Source organism: Thalassophryne amazonica, chromosome 12 (genome assembly GCF_902500255.1).
Source record: "Thalassophryne amazonica chromosome 12, fThaAma1.1, whole genome shotgun sequence".
NCBI lineage: Eukaryota > Metazoa > Chordata > Actinopteri > Batrachoidiformes > Batrachoididae > Thalassophryne > Thalassophryne amazonica.
In genome coordinates this window covers 84,581,915-84,596,792 of record NC_047114.1, presented here as the reverse complement: position 1 = coordinate 84,596,792, position 14,878 = coordinate 84,581,915, and the positions used below count along the sequence as shown (strand labels likewise).

Below are 14,878 nucleotides of genomic sequence, written 5' to 3'. Positions count from 1 at the left end.
TCTCTCTGGTGTCTTGCAGTGATGAGGCTAGTTTGTGCTCCACAGCTTCCCTGGGGATACAGAGATTGCAGCAGATCCATAATGGGCGTCTTTGCATGTTTGTTTGTTTGTCTGGTCTACACCCCTGTGGCTTATTTCAGTCACTTTTTGAGAGATGAGGCGCAAGCCGGGTCAGTGCCGACTTGAAACAACTGTGCCTGTGCAGCGCAGAGCGAATTCCGAGCTCAGGGGATGGCAGTGCGGCGGCTGACTGAGGAAGTTGTGTAGACCACGGGCCAGATAGCAGGCTCGCTATACTGCTACTACTGTAACACCTCTGTCTGACTCTGACTCTGACTCTCTCTCTCTCTCTCTCTCTCTCTCTCTCTCTCTCTCTCTCTCTCTCTCTCTCTCTCTGTCGTCTCTCATCACCCACTCACTCTTTACCTTGTTCTCGTACTCTGTCTCAGGCGAACACTTAGAATCACACAAACCCGCCGCCGCTGTGGCCGAGACGAATACACAGTCGCGGAGGCTCAGAGACACTCTGGAAAAGGCTTATAGAAAAAAGTTACGCATCTGCTCACACATGCTCTTACACAGATTCCTTTTCAGTCACTCAGTGTGACACTTTGTCGTTTGCTCAGTGACGGATGCACATAACAAGAAGACACACAACTTCATGAATCATGCATTCGTACACTCACAAGCAGTGATTTAACCATGCATATGGACTTTGTCATCCACTCAGTCATACAAATACTCATCTGCACTGTTAACGATACATCATCTCGTACGTGCACACATACTTTGCAGAAATGTACGCTTTGGGTCATATTTTAGTGATGCATGTGCTGTGATAACTGGAAAGTGAAGGGTTGTGGGCGCCCGGACTGTGTGGGAGTTTCCCCCAAACACTTGCTACTTTGGTTGAAAGAAGTGCAGCAGTGCAGTGTGAAGAAAGATTTTTATTTTATCTATCTATTAATTTATTTATTTATTAACTCTGCAGGAGAAACTGGAAGAGTTGCTGCATAATTATGACCATTTGAGCTATTCAAATTCCTCTTTTGTTCCATCTTTGTTGTAACGCTCTAGTCAGGTCAAAGGTCTTGAAGCTGTGCAGCACTGGCGATCAGTCTTTTTCACGGGTGCTTCGATGCTCACAATCAGGTCCTTTAGTATTTGTACAGTGACACAATTTTTGTCATTTTGCCACTACAATGGTGGTGAAATTAAACAGTCAAGATGTCTTTGAAGTGTAGAGTTAACAGCTTTCATACAATGGGGTTTTAGCCAAATATATTGCATTTAGAGAGTACAGGCATTTTTATACATTGTCCATAAGTAACTGGACAAGCATTATTGTAAATACATATAACTTTTCCAACCAGTTTTCTTTAGAGCAATCAGTAGATGGATACATGAACATTTCCAAGTCACTGAATATGTCTTGGACTTTATTTACATTAGTTATTAAGAAGTACAAGCAGTACAGTACTTTGTGGTGATTCTGTCTGAAGGAGGCACTTCTCAAAAACTGTGTGGCCATGCAGGAAGGAGACAAGTGAGGGATGATACCCGTGACACCCGTGAAGGTGTTATAGACTTCTGTGGCTGCGATTGGAGGAACTGGACATTGCATCACCAGTTATGTAGCTTGATAATGTACCAAAGACATGCCAAGAAAAGCTCAAATACTTTCATCTGGTGTACCTGTAAAAACTCCAGGGAATTATGTGGCAAAACAGAGTTTCAGACACAGAGGTCCTGGAACATGCTGACACGATCAGTATCTACACTTTGCTATGACAAGGACAACGTCGTTTGGCTGGCCATGTAAGGAGAACGCCAGATGAGAACATTACAACACTGCTGTGTACAGTGAGCTAGAAAAGGACACACACAGTCATAGAGATCAAAGAAATTCACACAAACCCTCACTCAAAGTCTCCATGAAGCAGTTCGGCATAAAGTCCAGCAACTGGAAAGACCTCGCCAAAAACTGAAATGTCTGATAAACTATGGTCAAGCAGAATGTGAAACCCTTATAAACTGATCATAACAGAGATACCAAATAATACTAAGTAGCTCCCAAATCTAGAACTTCCTCCACAGACATGTTCTCATATCGTCTGGAATGCAGTCACCTGCTTTGTGTCTGATTGAACTGGTCAGCCAGCTACAAAACCCATAACCAGATGATGCACAACCCTGAGATAATAATGGTTTACCTCTGTATCAAAGCATGAACAACACATACAGCTTGATGCTGGAGTTGAACAGAGAAAAGATCTTCTTTAAATAGACTGTTATTTTAGTAACAGTTTGCTTGAAGGCATAAGAGACTCTAAATTTAAAAATTTTTTTATTTATTTATTTATTTTCTGTATGAAGCTTGTTAAAACAGCAGTGTGTAGGATTTAGGGATGATAGCAGAAATGGGATATACAACCCCTGGCAAAAATTATGGAATCACCGGCCTCAGAGGACGTTCATTCAGTTGTTTAATTTTGTAGAAAAAAAGCAGATCACAGACATGACACAAAACTAAAGTCATTTCAAATGGCAACTTTCTGGCTTTAAGAAACACTATAAGAAATCAAGAAAAAAAGATTGTGGCAGTCAGTAACGGTTACTTTTTTAGACCAAGCAGAGGAAAAAAATATGGAATCACTCAATTCTGAGGAAAAAATTATGGAATCACCCTGTAAATTTTCATCCCCCAAATTAACACCTGCATCAAATCAGATCTGCTCATTGACATTGACCCTATGTGTCTTTTTGCAAGGAATGTTTCTGCAGTTTTTGCTCTATGGCAAGATGCATTATCATCTTGAAAAATGATTTCATCATCCCCAAACATCCTTTCAATTGTCCAAAATATCAACATAAACTTGTGCATTTATTGATGATGTAATGACAGCCATCTCCCCAGTGCCTTTACCTGACATGCAGCCCCATATCATCAATGACTGTGGAAATTTACATGTTCTCTTCAGGCAGTCATCTTTATAAATCTCATTGGAAAGGCACCAAACAAAAGTTCCAGCATCATCACCTTGCCCAATGCAGATTCGAGATTCATCACTGAATATGACTTTCATCCAGTCATCCACAGTCCACAATTGCTTTTCCTTAGCCCATTGTAACCTTGTTTTTTTCTGTTTAGGTGTTAATGATGCCTTTCGTTTAGCTTTTCTGTATGTAAATCCCATTTCCTTAAGGCGGTTTCTTACAGTTCGGTCACAGACGTTGACTCCAGTTTCCTCCCATTCGTTCCTCATTTGTTTTGTTGTACATTTTTCGATTTTTGAGACATATTGCTTTAAGTTTTCTGTCTTGACGCGTTGATGTCTTCCTTGGTCTACCAGTATGTTTGCCTTTAACAACCTCCCCATGTTGTTTGTATTTGGTCCAGAGTTTAGTCACAGCTGACTGTGAACAACCAACATCTTTTGCAACATTGCATGATGTTTTACTCTCTTTTAAGAGTTTGATAATCCTCTCCTTTGTTTCAATTGACATATCTTGTGTTGGAGCCATGATTCATGTCAGTCCACTTGGTGCAACAGCTCTCCAAGGTGTGTTCACTCCTTTTTAGATGCAGACTAACGAGCAGATCTGATATGATGCAGGTGTTAGTTTTGGGGATGAAAATATACAGGGTAATTCCATAATTTTTTCCTCAGAATTGAGTGATTCCATATTTTTTTCCTCTGCTTGGTCTAAAAAGTAACCGTTACTGACTGCCGCAATCTTTTTTTCTTGATTTCTTATAGTGTTTCTTAAAGCCAGAAAGTTGCCATTTAAAATGACTTTAGTTTTGTGTCATGTCTGTGATCTGCTTTTTTCTACAAAATTAAACAACTGAATGAACATCCTCCGAGGCCGGTGAGTCCATAATTTTTGCCAGGGGTTGTAGCAGCTCTTTAAGTGTCCATGGGAGTAGCCCCCTCATGGAGACTGGTGTGTTGCACCGACATGTTGATACAGTACCCAAAAGGGACATAATTACTTAGCCTTTTGCATTTTGGAGCACTGTCTGAAGATTGAAGAAAAATGAAGAGAACATGAATCACAGTTGACAAAGAAACAAAAACAAGAAGAGAAACAAACTCATGTATGGTGGTGATGTTGTACTATCTGAAACCTCACCACGTAGATCGGTAAAAGACGGTCTTGCTGTATCCACATTACATTTTTTTCTTATTTCTGTCCAAATGCATCTACTGGCTGGAATATTTCATCAAAATCATTTATGGCCATTTTCAGTGTCATTCCGTACGTGCTGCATATTTCCATCAAGTTACTTGTAGCTTGTTGGCAAAATTACAACTTCCTCAGGAACAGACATGGTAGTCAGAAATCTGTTATTTTAGCACCAGGTTTTATGATCTAATTTCCACCAAAATTCCTAAAGCTGTTTACTTTGTGCAGCCTCATTTGAATGATACTCCTACATGCTTGCACCTTTCCTTCCACCTTAGTGCCACGTGCTGGCACAAGAACACCAAACAGATGCACAAAGTGAATTTCAGTTTCAGGAAAAGACGTGTTACAGCGCCGCCTGCACCGGCCGCTTGTGAGAATGGTAAGTACGCATTTGGAGAACTCTGCTTTTATGTTTTTTCACTCCCTCGCAGTTGAGCACGCATTCCTCCAGCGTACCAGCTCTCCGCTTTGGCACTGCACAGCGAGGGCAGAGGCTCTAAGAGCTGCGTGACTGAGCTATCATCAGATATTAGGGCCGTTCAAATGGATGATCCCAGCTCTTCTCCGTGACCAAGAGACAAAAAGCTCCCCACCCCTTCTTTTTTTGTTATTGCCCGGTTTCTTCTCTTCCTTTATTATCCTTCTCTGAAAGCACAGCTGCAGTCATTTGTTACACTGCAACTAAACTTCTTCCCAGGGTTCCCCGCAGGGCCACATCCTGCACCCTGTCTTAGGCCCTCCCAAAGGAACGCAAAGCTTTGTGATGTCGTCACTTTGGCGGCACGCACCACTGTTGTCTAGTACTGTGTCTGCTGCAAGCAAATAATGGTGTAATGGGCCACAGTGGCGCCGCGATGCAAAGGGACTGCCCCCCTCCCTCCCTCCACAGTTCGGCACACATATGGACCACGGCTTAATTGCAAAGTTTAAAAAATAATATGAAATATATATTTATTGTCTCCGTGACTTGTTTTCAAAGTTGTAATTGCGTAAATCTCAATGCACACTTGCAGTGCATTCAAAGTAGTTCCGTTAATGTGAACGGAGTGTGTTCAAAGCAAACACCTGGTGCAGGCTTGACATATGTCGGCATCCAAGCAAGGAAAAATCACTGTGTACAACATGTTCCCCATGCCGTCCTGAGCAGGGCGCAGGTGGCTGGGAGTCCACTGAGATCCAGGGAGGAAAAAAAAGAAAAAAATAACTTTTCCTGACTTTTGCCAAGTGGTATACTTGCTCAGGAAGACCATCAAGTTGTGCCTGACACTTCAGTACCTCCTGAGAGGATTTTATGTTATAATATTATTTAACCATTGAAGACCATGTTTTCATTAAGGATCACAGAAAGCAAAGTTATATTTGTCTTTCCGGTCTGATCTTTTTCCAAGTCAAGTATAAATGTGCAGCTCATATCACACCATGCTATTTTGCACATACGAGACACGCTGTAACCCTGACACTCCCACTTACGACGCAGACTCATAGACACACACACACATTTTTCAGTTTGCTGCCACGGGTTCTGAGATAACAGCAGTATATGACAGAGCTCAGGACTCTGAGCTCATCTCAGCTTATCTTTCCAATTAATATCTGCCTGTGTGCCGATGAGCCGGCTGCTGTGTGGCTAATGATCCAGATTGCTGCTGCCTGCCTCCCTGCCACTCCCACCGCACACTGGGAGCCCAATTCCCACCGAGGGCTGCGATCTGTCACCCATATTCCCGTACAGGGAATATGTTTCCATTTGCCTCGGCTTGCAGCAACTGACTGACTTAATTGTGCACAGGCAGGGAGTCAGTGAGCAGGTCAGCAACATTTCCGTCAGTAATGCTTTAAAAATTATTCCTTGTTCAGCTTTGGCATTTTGGATTCTGATAGATGCAGGTGAGCACGAGTGCATTTTGTATTTTGGGTCATGTTGGCATGTTTTATCCTAAGAAATTGTAGTTATTTCTTTGTGTTATATTAGTTCAAATAAGTATGTTGGCACAGTAGGACATGTCCAGACACGTCCTACACTCAGGCAGGCATGTGTAAAGTAGGACTTTTGTTTACATGCAGTTTATGAAGCCTCGTTGCTAATCGCAGTGTCCTGGCGGACAGTAATGCCAGTGTCGCTTGTGTCATCTACATTTGCGAGCTGTGTTGTCAGCATGAGCTAAATGGAATAGACTCACCCGGTGCAAGGACACTCGGGGTCCTTATCTTCCACCTGGCACAAAGGAGCGCACAGCGCAACGCAAACTACTGGTGCATTGGAATCATGTTGACGCAGAAAATAATTGCAGCATCTGATATAAAGTGTGTATTTGTGGTATTTAAAGGGTGCAGCACTCGGACGTGTCTTGCATAAGTGGATTCACAGCACATGTACACTGTTTACACAACAAAGCTTGATTGATAAACCCATTAAATTACATAAATTTAGACAGAACTTTAGACAGAACTTTATTAATTCCTTGGGAAGACTCCCTCAGGGATACTGAGATTCCAGCAGCATTGGACAGTAGCACACAGGGTAAGAAGCACACAGAGTATCAAAAGTAGAAGTAAGAAATCATTTGCAAAAAGTAAATACAAATAAAAAATACCAGAACTATTGGCTTACTGGCTACAACTGTTCCTCTCCTTCCCATCCTCTGTCTTCCTGTTACTCCTCCTCTCCCTGAGTGAGGAGTTGTACAGTCTGATGGCCTGAGGGACAAAGGAGTTTTTCACTCTGTTGGTCCTGCACTTGGGGAGGTGCAGTCTGTGGCTGAAGAGGCTCCTCTGGTTGCTGATGATGGTGTGCAGAGGGTGACTGGCATCATCCAAATGTCCAGCAGTTTGTCCAGAAGTAACACTGCAAAAAATGCAAAACTTATCATTTCTACTTCGTGCATGGAAAAATGCAACATTTAACATTTGTACTTCACCTCAGCAAAGTTTGGTGACCACTGTCACACCCAGGGTACCCCCTGAGGCCCACTGGTGCAAGTGCTTAGCATAGCATGAAGTTGTGACTCCTCCTTGACAGGTCACCAGTGTGAGGCATATTACTTCTCCAGCCAAGACCGGCAACCGGGTGAACTGGGACAGCGCAGATGAAGGACGTCTCTCACTTGAGAACACTTACTCAAAAGCAAAGCACTGTGCGACAAGCACATTCCAGTTAAAAGTGGATGACAGATCGCATCGATTGCTTTCCCAAAACATGCTCATGACAAATGGCAAATGATAAATCCAGTCTCTTTGTGCCCAGAATCCAACTTTGCACTCAGATTATGCACCATGGGTTGGATACCTCCAAATTGCTTTTGTGCTATGTGCAGTAGACTGTGCATCACATAGTCAAGATAGGGCCCTGAGGTATTTGGATTCTTCCTTGCCTCCTCACGTGGTGGATATTTTTGTTTGATGTTGTTTGAATCAGGACTAACCATTTTGCTATTGCTCCCCGTCTCTTGTAGTTAGCAGCTATTAAAAGTTGTACTGTACGATTCCACTGCTGCTACAATTGATCACCAGCAGCATTAAAAGGAATCACCTTCTTTAGATCTGTGTATTGGAGATTTGATGAATGGCCAGACTTCAAGGTTCGTAAGGTTTACCATTTAAAACCGACTGAAAGCAAACACGCACAAACTACAGAAAATGTCCACCTTCAGTGAAAATAAATTGTAGCACTGCAATCCTCAATGAACTGTTAAATTAGTCAACTATTTTTATAATAAATTAATCATGTTGTCTTTTTTCTTGATACAAAATATTTGATTTCAGCTTCTTAAATGGGAATATTTTCTGGTTTATTTTAGTAGTTGTGTTACTCCTATTTGGCAGTAAACTGAATATCTTTGGGTTGTGGACAAAACAAGGCATTTGATTGTGTCGTCCTGCGCTCTGGATAACACTGATTAACATTTTTCATCACTTTTTAACATCAAGAAAGTAATACGAGGTCTGTCAATAAAGTATAGGTCCTTTTTATTTTTTTCAAAAACTATATGGATTTCATTCATATGTTTTTACGTCAGACATGCTTGAACCCTTGTGCGCATGCGTGAGTTTTTCCACGCCTGTCAGTGACGTCATTCGCCTGTGAGCACTCCTTGTGGGAGGAGTCGTTCAGCCCCTCATCGGAATTCCTTTGTCTGAGAAGTTGCTGAGAGACTGGCGCTTTGTTTGATCAAACTTTTTTCTAAACCTGTTAGACACATCGAAGTGGACATGGTTCAAAAAATTAAGCTGGTTTTCAGTGAAAATTTTAACGGCTGATGAGAGATTTTGAGGTGATTCTGTCGCTTTAAGGACTTCCCACGGTTCAAGACGTTGCGCAGCGCTCTCAGGCGCCGTTGTCAGCCTGTTTCAAGCTGAAAACCTCCACATTTCAGGCTCTATTGATCCAGGACGTCGTGAGAGAACAGAGAAGTTTCAGAAGAAGTCGGTTTCAGCATTTTATCCGGATATTCCACTGTTAAAGGAGATTTTTTTTAATGAAAGACGTGCGGACGGATTGCAGCGTCGGCTCGCAGCCGCCACGACGCTCCGCCACAGGAAAAACACCTCCGTTGGAAGCCTTAAGGACAAGTTGGAACATGTCCAGCTGTTAAACAATTTCTCATATACTCACTCCACTGAAAGCCATCAAAAGCCACCTGGATTTTACAAATGGTTATCAACACGGAGGTGTTTTTCCTGTGCCGCCGCACCGCGCCGGCTGCGTCCCGATGCGCGGACCCGTCCGCACATCTTTCATTAAAAAAATCTCCTTTAACAGTGGAATAGCCGGATAAAATGCTGAAACCGACTTCTTCTTAAACTTCTCTGTTCTCTCACGACGTCCTGGATCAACAGAGCCTGAAATGTGGAGGTTTTCAGCTTGAAACAGGCTGACGACGGCGCCTGAGAGCGCTGCGCGAAGTCTCGCACCGTGGGAAGTCCTTAAAGCGACAGTATCACCTCAAAATCTCTCATCGGCCGTTAAAATTTTCACTGAAAACCAGCTTAATTTTTCGAACCGTGTCCACTTCGATGTGTCTCACAGGTTTAGAAAAAATTTTGATCAAACAAAGCGCCAGTCTCTCAGCAACTTCTCAGACAAAGGAATTCCGACGAGGGGCTGGACGACTCCTCCCACAAGGAGCGCTCACAGGCGAATGACGTCACCGACAGGCGTGGAAAAACTCACGCATGCGCATGTCTGACGTAAAAACATATGAATGAAATCCATATAATTTTTGAAAAAAATAAAAAGGACCTATACTTTATTGACAGCCCTCGTATATTGATTATTTAAAAACTGTTAGTTGCAGCCATAACAATTAGTGATTTGTGTTAAAACATAGCCGACCTCACTCAATACTTCCTGTGTTTACGCCACAAGAAAAACTCTTCGTGTGTTGTTTAAAAAAAAAAATGTAATCTTGAGAACATTTGTTAAAATTACATCACAGGCGGAACAAAAGCTCTTATAAACACTGCAGAAAACCAGATTTAATGTGCGCAGAACAAAATGACCTTGCATATGTTTGAAATTCTGATGGTTTTTGTTTTGCTTTCCTTTGACAGATGACATTCTCCGCCAGCCCTTACTCAGATCCCATTCAGATCATTGCAGGAACAGTATCTCCCAGGATGGAGCAACCAGAAATGTTGTGGGTCATGGGTCCCGTGTTGGCTGTGGTCCTGATCATCATCATCGTCATCGCCATCCTGCTTTTTAAGAGGTGAAAATGTTTCCTTCTGGTGCATTTCTGTGTGTGTGTGCTTGTTTGTTTGGGGTTGCATTGGAATTGTAATGAGACATGCACCTATCTGACACTTGTACCAGGCTGCTTACACACCAAACTGTAGCTTTCACTTTCATTATAGCAACATGCGGCTGAAGGAAAGAGGAAGCAAAACCAGGTTTCTGATTTTGCATGCACTCGCTTGTATTTTTGTTCCATTGGTCGTTTTAAACAATGCCACGCGTATGTGAAGTGTCAGACGGAATGACAGCTGACATTGCCTCCCTCACAGAAACACAGCCTGAGAAATGGCTTTGCACAGTGGCGTTGGTCATTTCAGATAAAACAGAAAGCTGCAGCACAGGGCTTAAATAAAAGCTCAGTCAATATCGCTTTAAAGCACTTCAGCTGCCCCTGTGCAGCATAAAATGAATACACACAGGCCACTAAGCTGCTGGGAGGTACAGATAAATGGCTAACAAGCCTTTATTTGAGCTTTAGTGTTTTGTTTTGTTTTTTAACCTGTGCACAGCTGTACCGCACGTGGGCAGTGTTGCTTTTGGTTCTGTGTGTCGCGTCGTGTGAATAAAGTGACTCAAAGAGATTTTACCTGATTGGGACCCAACTTGGTGGAATGTTTGAGGGTCAGCCAAGGACTAAGTGATTTGATTTTTAGGAAAATCAGTTAAAAGTCAAGGTCATGGATCAGTTTCAAAATGTGAATGTGAATTACTGAGAAATAGTTGATATTTTGCTCTTTTGAGGAATTGGCTACAAAACATCAGGTATGGTTGCTGTTAAACACAACACACATATCACTTTTCTATAACTCACATGACCTTTGACTTTTGAGTGCAGGTGACATGTCAAACCCTCAGTCATAACTCAGACAGTTTGGTTCCCATATTCCAAACTTTGTGGATTGTTTAAGGTTCAGCCAAGGACAAAAGTATTAGATTTTTAGAAGAACAGTTTAAAAGTCCAGATCACGGGCCAAGGTCAGAATGTGGGCCAACAATTATATATAGTTAATGTTTACAATCATTATTTCAAGAAATTGGATAAAGGTACACTAGCTGTCAAACTTTTGACGTTAGTGTACAAATAAACAATATGTGTCACTGTGTCACTAATAAACAATGTGATGATGGTATGACATACCTCGGCTCGGTTATCTGCATCATAAATCTGAAGCCTTCGTTCTCCACAGTGCTGTGGGGTTAAAGTGATGCAGTGCGAGCTACAGCTGCACCACTTCTGTAAACTCTGGGTGATGACGTGCTAAATGCACTCGATCATTTGTTGTGTTTCCAAAATGTTTGACCTTCATGTTGCACAGCTTGCATATAGAGTTGGTCACATCAGGCTCTTTTTTACTCTGGACATTGTAAGAGCACTGAAACGCTTGCTTTTATCGTTGGATGAGCAGGTTGAACTTCTTGCATTTGCTTCTCCTCCATGCTAATGACAAGCCAGGCTAATTCGCTAACGTCGCGCCAACTCATATGGAAGCCTAGAGGGATGCGCAACAGCAACTCCACATTTCCAGCAGTGAGCAAAAACTGAGTGACACGGAGATGACATTATTTTAAAAGTCCATTTTTGAAAGTTTGGTGTGATTTTAAATAGTTAAGGATAACAATAGCGATTCTGACTTGAATTTTTAATTTTTTTTTTTCCCACACCCCTACTACCCACCTGGTTCTTTCCGTGTGGAGTTTGCATGGAGGGCTTGTTTGTAGAACAAGAACAGAGTGGTTCGGTTTTGGTCATAATTGGTCAAATCCCAAGGTGACGCAGAAGTTTATACTGCGGTATTACTGAATCACAAAGAGTCTGTGGCAGACATGTAAGGCACAGGTGTGCTCTTGGGGTTGGTAAGGTTAGACCTTACTTGTGTGAAGCACCTTGAGGCAACTTTGTTGGCAACTTTGCGCTATATGAATGAAAAAAAATTGAAATTGTGTTTACTGAATATGCTGTACCTTTATTTTTTATTCATTATTTTTGTTTTATTCCATGCATTACATTAGCTGTAAAATATCAAGTTTGAACAGTTTCAAATATTTAAAAATGCCTTTTGCATTAGAAGGCCATATGTTACTGGACTGTGCTTTTGCAGTTTGAGGACTGCCTCCCTAAGCCCGTCTTACCATTACAACTCCATTGCAAGGTTACTGTTTCACGCTGTAGCTGCTCTCCAGCCTTGCATCTGCAACCTTGGAGGCTCCTGTGCAGCTGCCGTCTCCAGCAGACCTAGAAGAGGACTGGTTAATAATAGACCTTGGGACAGCTCGCTGTCTGGAAGCCCTTTCTCCATCTGGACACAGATTGACAGGGCAGGCTGTCTGGTGGTGCCTGTGTGCCCTTTTCACTGTGAACTGGAAGAAAATGTGCACAGGAATAATCCCATTCTACCTTCGGTTGTTATTGCGATACCTGCATATTTGCCAAGACCGACACCAGCAGTGAAGAATAATGAGGTTATTTTCTCCAGCTTGCATTAAGTCACTGTTTTATGCCACCCTTTCAAGGTAGATTTTAAAATTTTGAAGGACTCCGGGGGTGGTGGGAAAATAGTGGTTTGGGTTCATGTAATATCAGTGGTTTCTAAAATGAGTGTGGGCCTCTGGTAGGCCTTGAAAGTACTGCAGGTGGGCCGTGAGAGGTGATTAAAATTTAATAAAGAAAAAAGTTCTTTGATTTTCAGTGTTGCAATAAAATTTAAAATAGTTGAAAAATGTTTATTTTAAATGTGTAATCAGAAGTAATAAAACAAACCCATGTGAGTTTAAGAATTCTTTCTATGTCCTACTTCATCTTCGTCTCACATGTGATGAAAAAGATTTTGGGTGGGCTCCAGTCAGTTATCAGATTTAATAGTGGGCGCTGGCATTTTTACCTTAGGAATTGGCTGATGTTGATGATAATTACCTATTAATCGTTGCCCCTTTCTTTGCCTTCTGTGACTGCAGCAAACAGGAAAGGTGGGTACAGTTCCTACTCGAAATCAGTCGTGACTCCCATCTCCCAACCCAAAATGCCTTTTATTTGTGTTTGTGAAGTTGGTGGTGTTTGTTTTCTCTTTAGGGTTGCAGGGTCAGCTCACATAATCCCACCCCCACTCCCCTGCCCACAAAAAATAATTCAAAATAGTAAAAGAATGAAAATTAAATTGGTGTGTCAAGTCTCATTGCTGAATATGAAGGAATGTGAGATAACAAAGCAGCCGACTCTGCAGCCCTTGATAACTGGGGGTCAGAAGAACCTCTGGGTCACGTCCATGTACCACTGCATGTTTCACATCTTGCGCCATTGTTCCTCCTCATATCATCCCGTCTGCCATGGTTTGTCTTTGTGCTGTGTGTCATTATCCAGCCAGTGTCATTGCGCCCCTTCAAGATCTGCCCCATCCGAATATGCCAAGGCATCACCTGCCACTGAATGGGCCATTGTGAAGGAAATGCCAGACGGTGGAAAGCACAGAAAAAGAAATGTTCTCATCTTTTAAGCTGACATTTTCTATCGAGACCTGCTCTCCCACTTTTAGCCGTTTTTTTTCCTCCCTTCTTCCCATCCTTCTTTCTACTGCCTGAACAAAGGGCCCTGTTCTACCCTCATTACGTGCACCCTGTACCGTGCACTCGGTAACACGGTCACGCCATGTGTCTGCATGCACCAGTATGTGCACTTACTTTGAGCCCAGATGAATAAAGCCATTGAGATTGATGTTTATTTTAGCCGTGCATTAAAGCGTTTCATAGACCCACGTCTGATTAGGTTGGCGGGACAGATGAGGGTTGCAGAGAACCAGCCTGACCCTGCAGTGGTCTCTGGGAGAGCCAGGCGTGTTCTGGCTTAGGTCTCAGCCGGAGAGGAAGAGATGCTTGTCACAGATTGGCCGTCACACTGCTAGCCTTAGCGTACGCCCCCCTCCATACGCCCTGTCCCTGCAGCATCAGATAGCGGCCGTTGGTAAGGTTCGAGCCCTGGGTTGAAACTGTGCTCACCAGCTTTATGTATTCTCGCCACGCTGAGCTTCAACAGAAGGCCTTGCCCCTGCCGAAAACCTACACTCGCCACTTGCAAATGGAGTGCAATGAGATGTGAAATTTCCACAGGGCACCCTGATGCTTCATCCGCCCATTTCCATTTGCTGTCAGAAAGCTTGTGAGTTCTGCAGCTCTGTGTGTTTGTGTGTTCACAGAGAGGTGGGAAGGAGCGCATCTGTGTGCCTGTTTGTGTGCATATGTCAACAGATGCTGGCTGTCTGAACATTAGAATACAGGCATGCTGGGTTTCTCTCTCTCTCTCTCTCTCTCTCTCTCTCTCTCTCTCTCTCTCTCTCCGTCTAATGGACAAAGCTACAGTCGGCTGAGCCCAACCGGTCCGAACCGAGCTAGACCAGGCCTGGCCACGCAGGTGCTGCAGAGCCCCGTCTAATTACCTAATGTTGTGCCACCCAGCTGATGCGCTAATTACAGCATCCGCCTGTTTTCCTCTCAATCTGGAAAGCCAGTAAACACATTGTGTTGTCAGCACACGCACACATTCAACACACAGCGGTGAAAAAAATCGCACATTTAAAGCCTCTAGCGCAACACTAGCACGTGCACGCATGTACACATACCCACACAGCAGCTGTCACCTATCCAGCAGCAAACAAACCCAGTATAACCCACTCCAGGAAAATGATGCCGTTTCATCAAACACATTAAACTCCAGTTGGCAAACTAATGGGGGTAATGTCTTCATATGTACTGTCTCTTAAACGTCTGGTCCTCAGAACTATTTTAAGCATAACATTAACCTTGTTAAGTGTGCAACCATTAGTGATGCTTTCAGGACCCCCTGTGCCTTGTGCATTTTCCACCTGCACCTCATTGCCTCATCACAAGCAAGTTGGTTGAACAGACACGATTCGGTTAAATAGAAGGGAGGTGTGAAAAATACACAACGCAGGTGGTCCCCGG

General features: G+C 43.0%; 1 protein-coding gene across 1 annotated transcript in view; it reads left to right on the top strand.

The window, feature by feature from the left end:
• Window positions 1-14,878, top strand: part of LOC117521706 (receptor-type tyrosine-protein phosphatase F-like) — a 535,666-nt gene that overhangs the window by 416,832 nt on the left and 103,956 nt on the right. Inside the window, exons 22-23 of the mRNA XM_034183049.1 lie at window positions 9,745-9,902; window positions 12,881-12,892. Of these exons, the coding sequence (XP_034038940.1) occupies window positions 9,745-9,902; window positions 12,881-12,892 (170 nt within the window). The remainder of the gene's footprint in view (window positions 1-9,744; window positions 9,903-12,880; window positions 12,893-14,878) is intronic.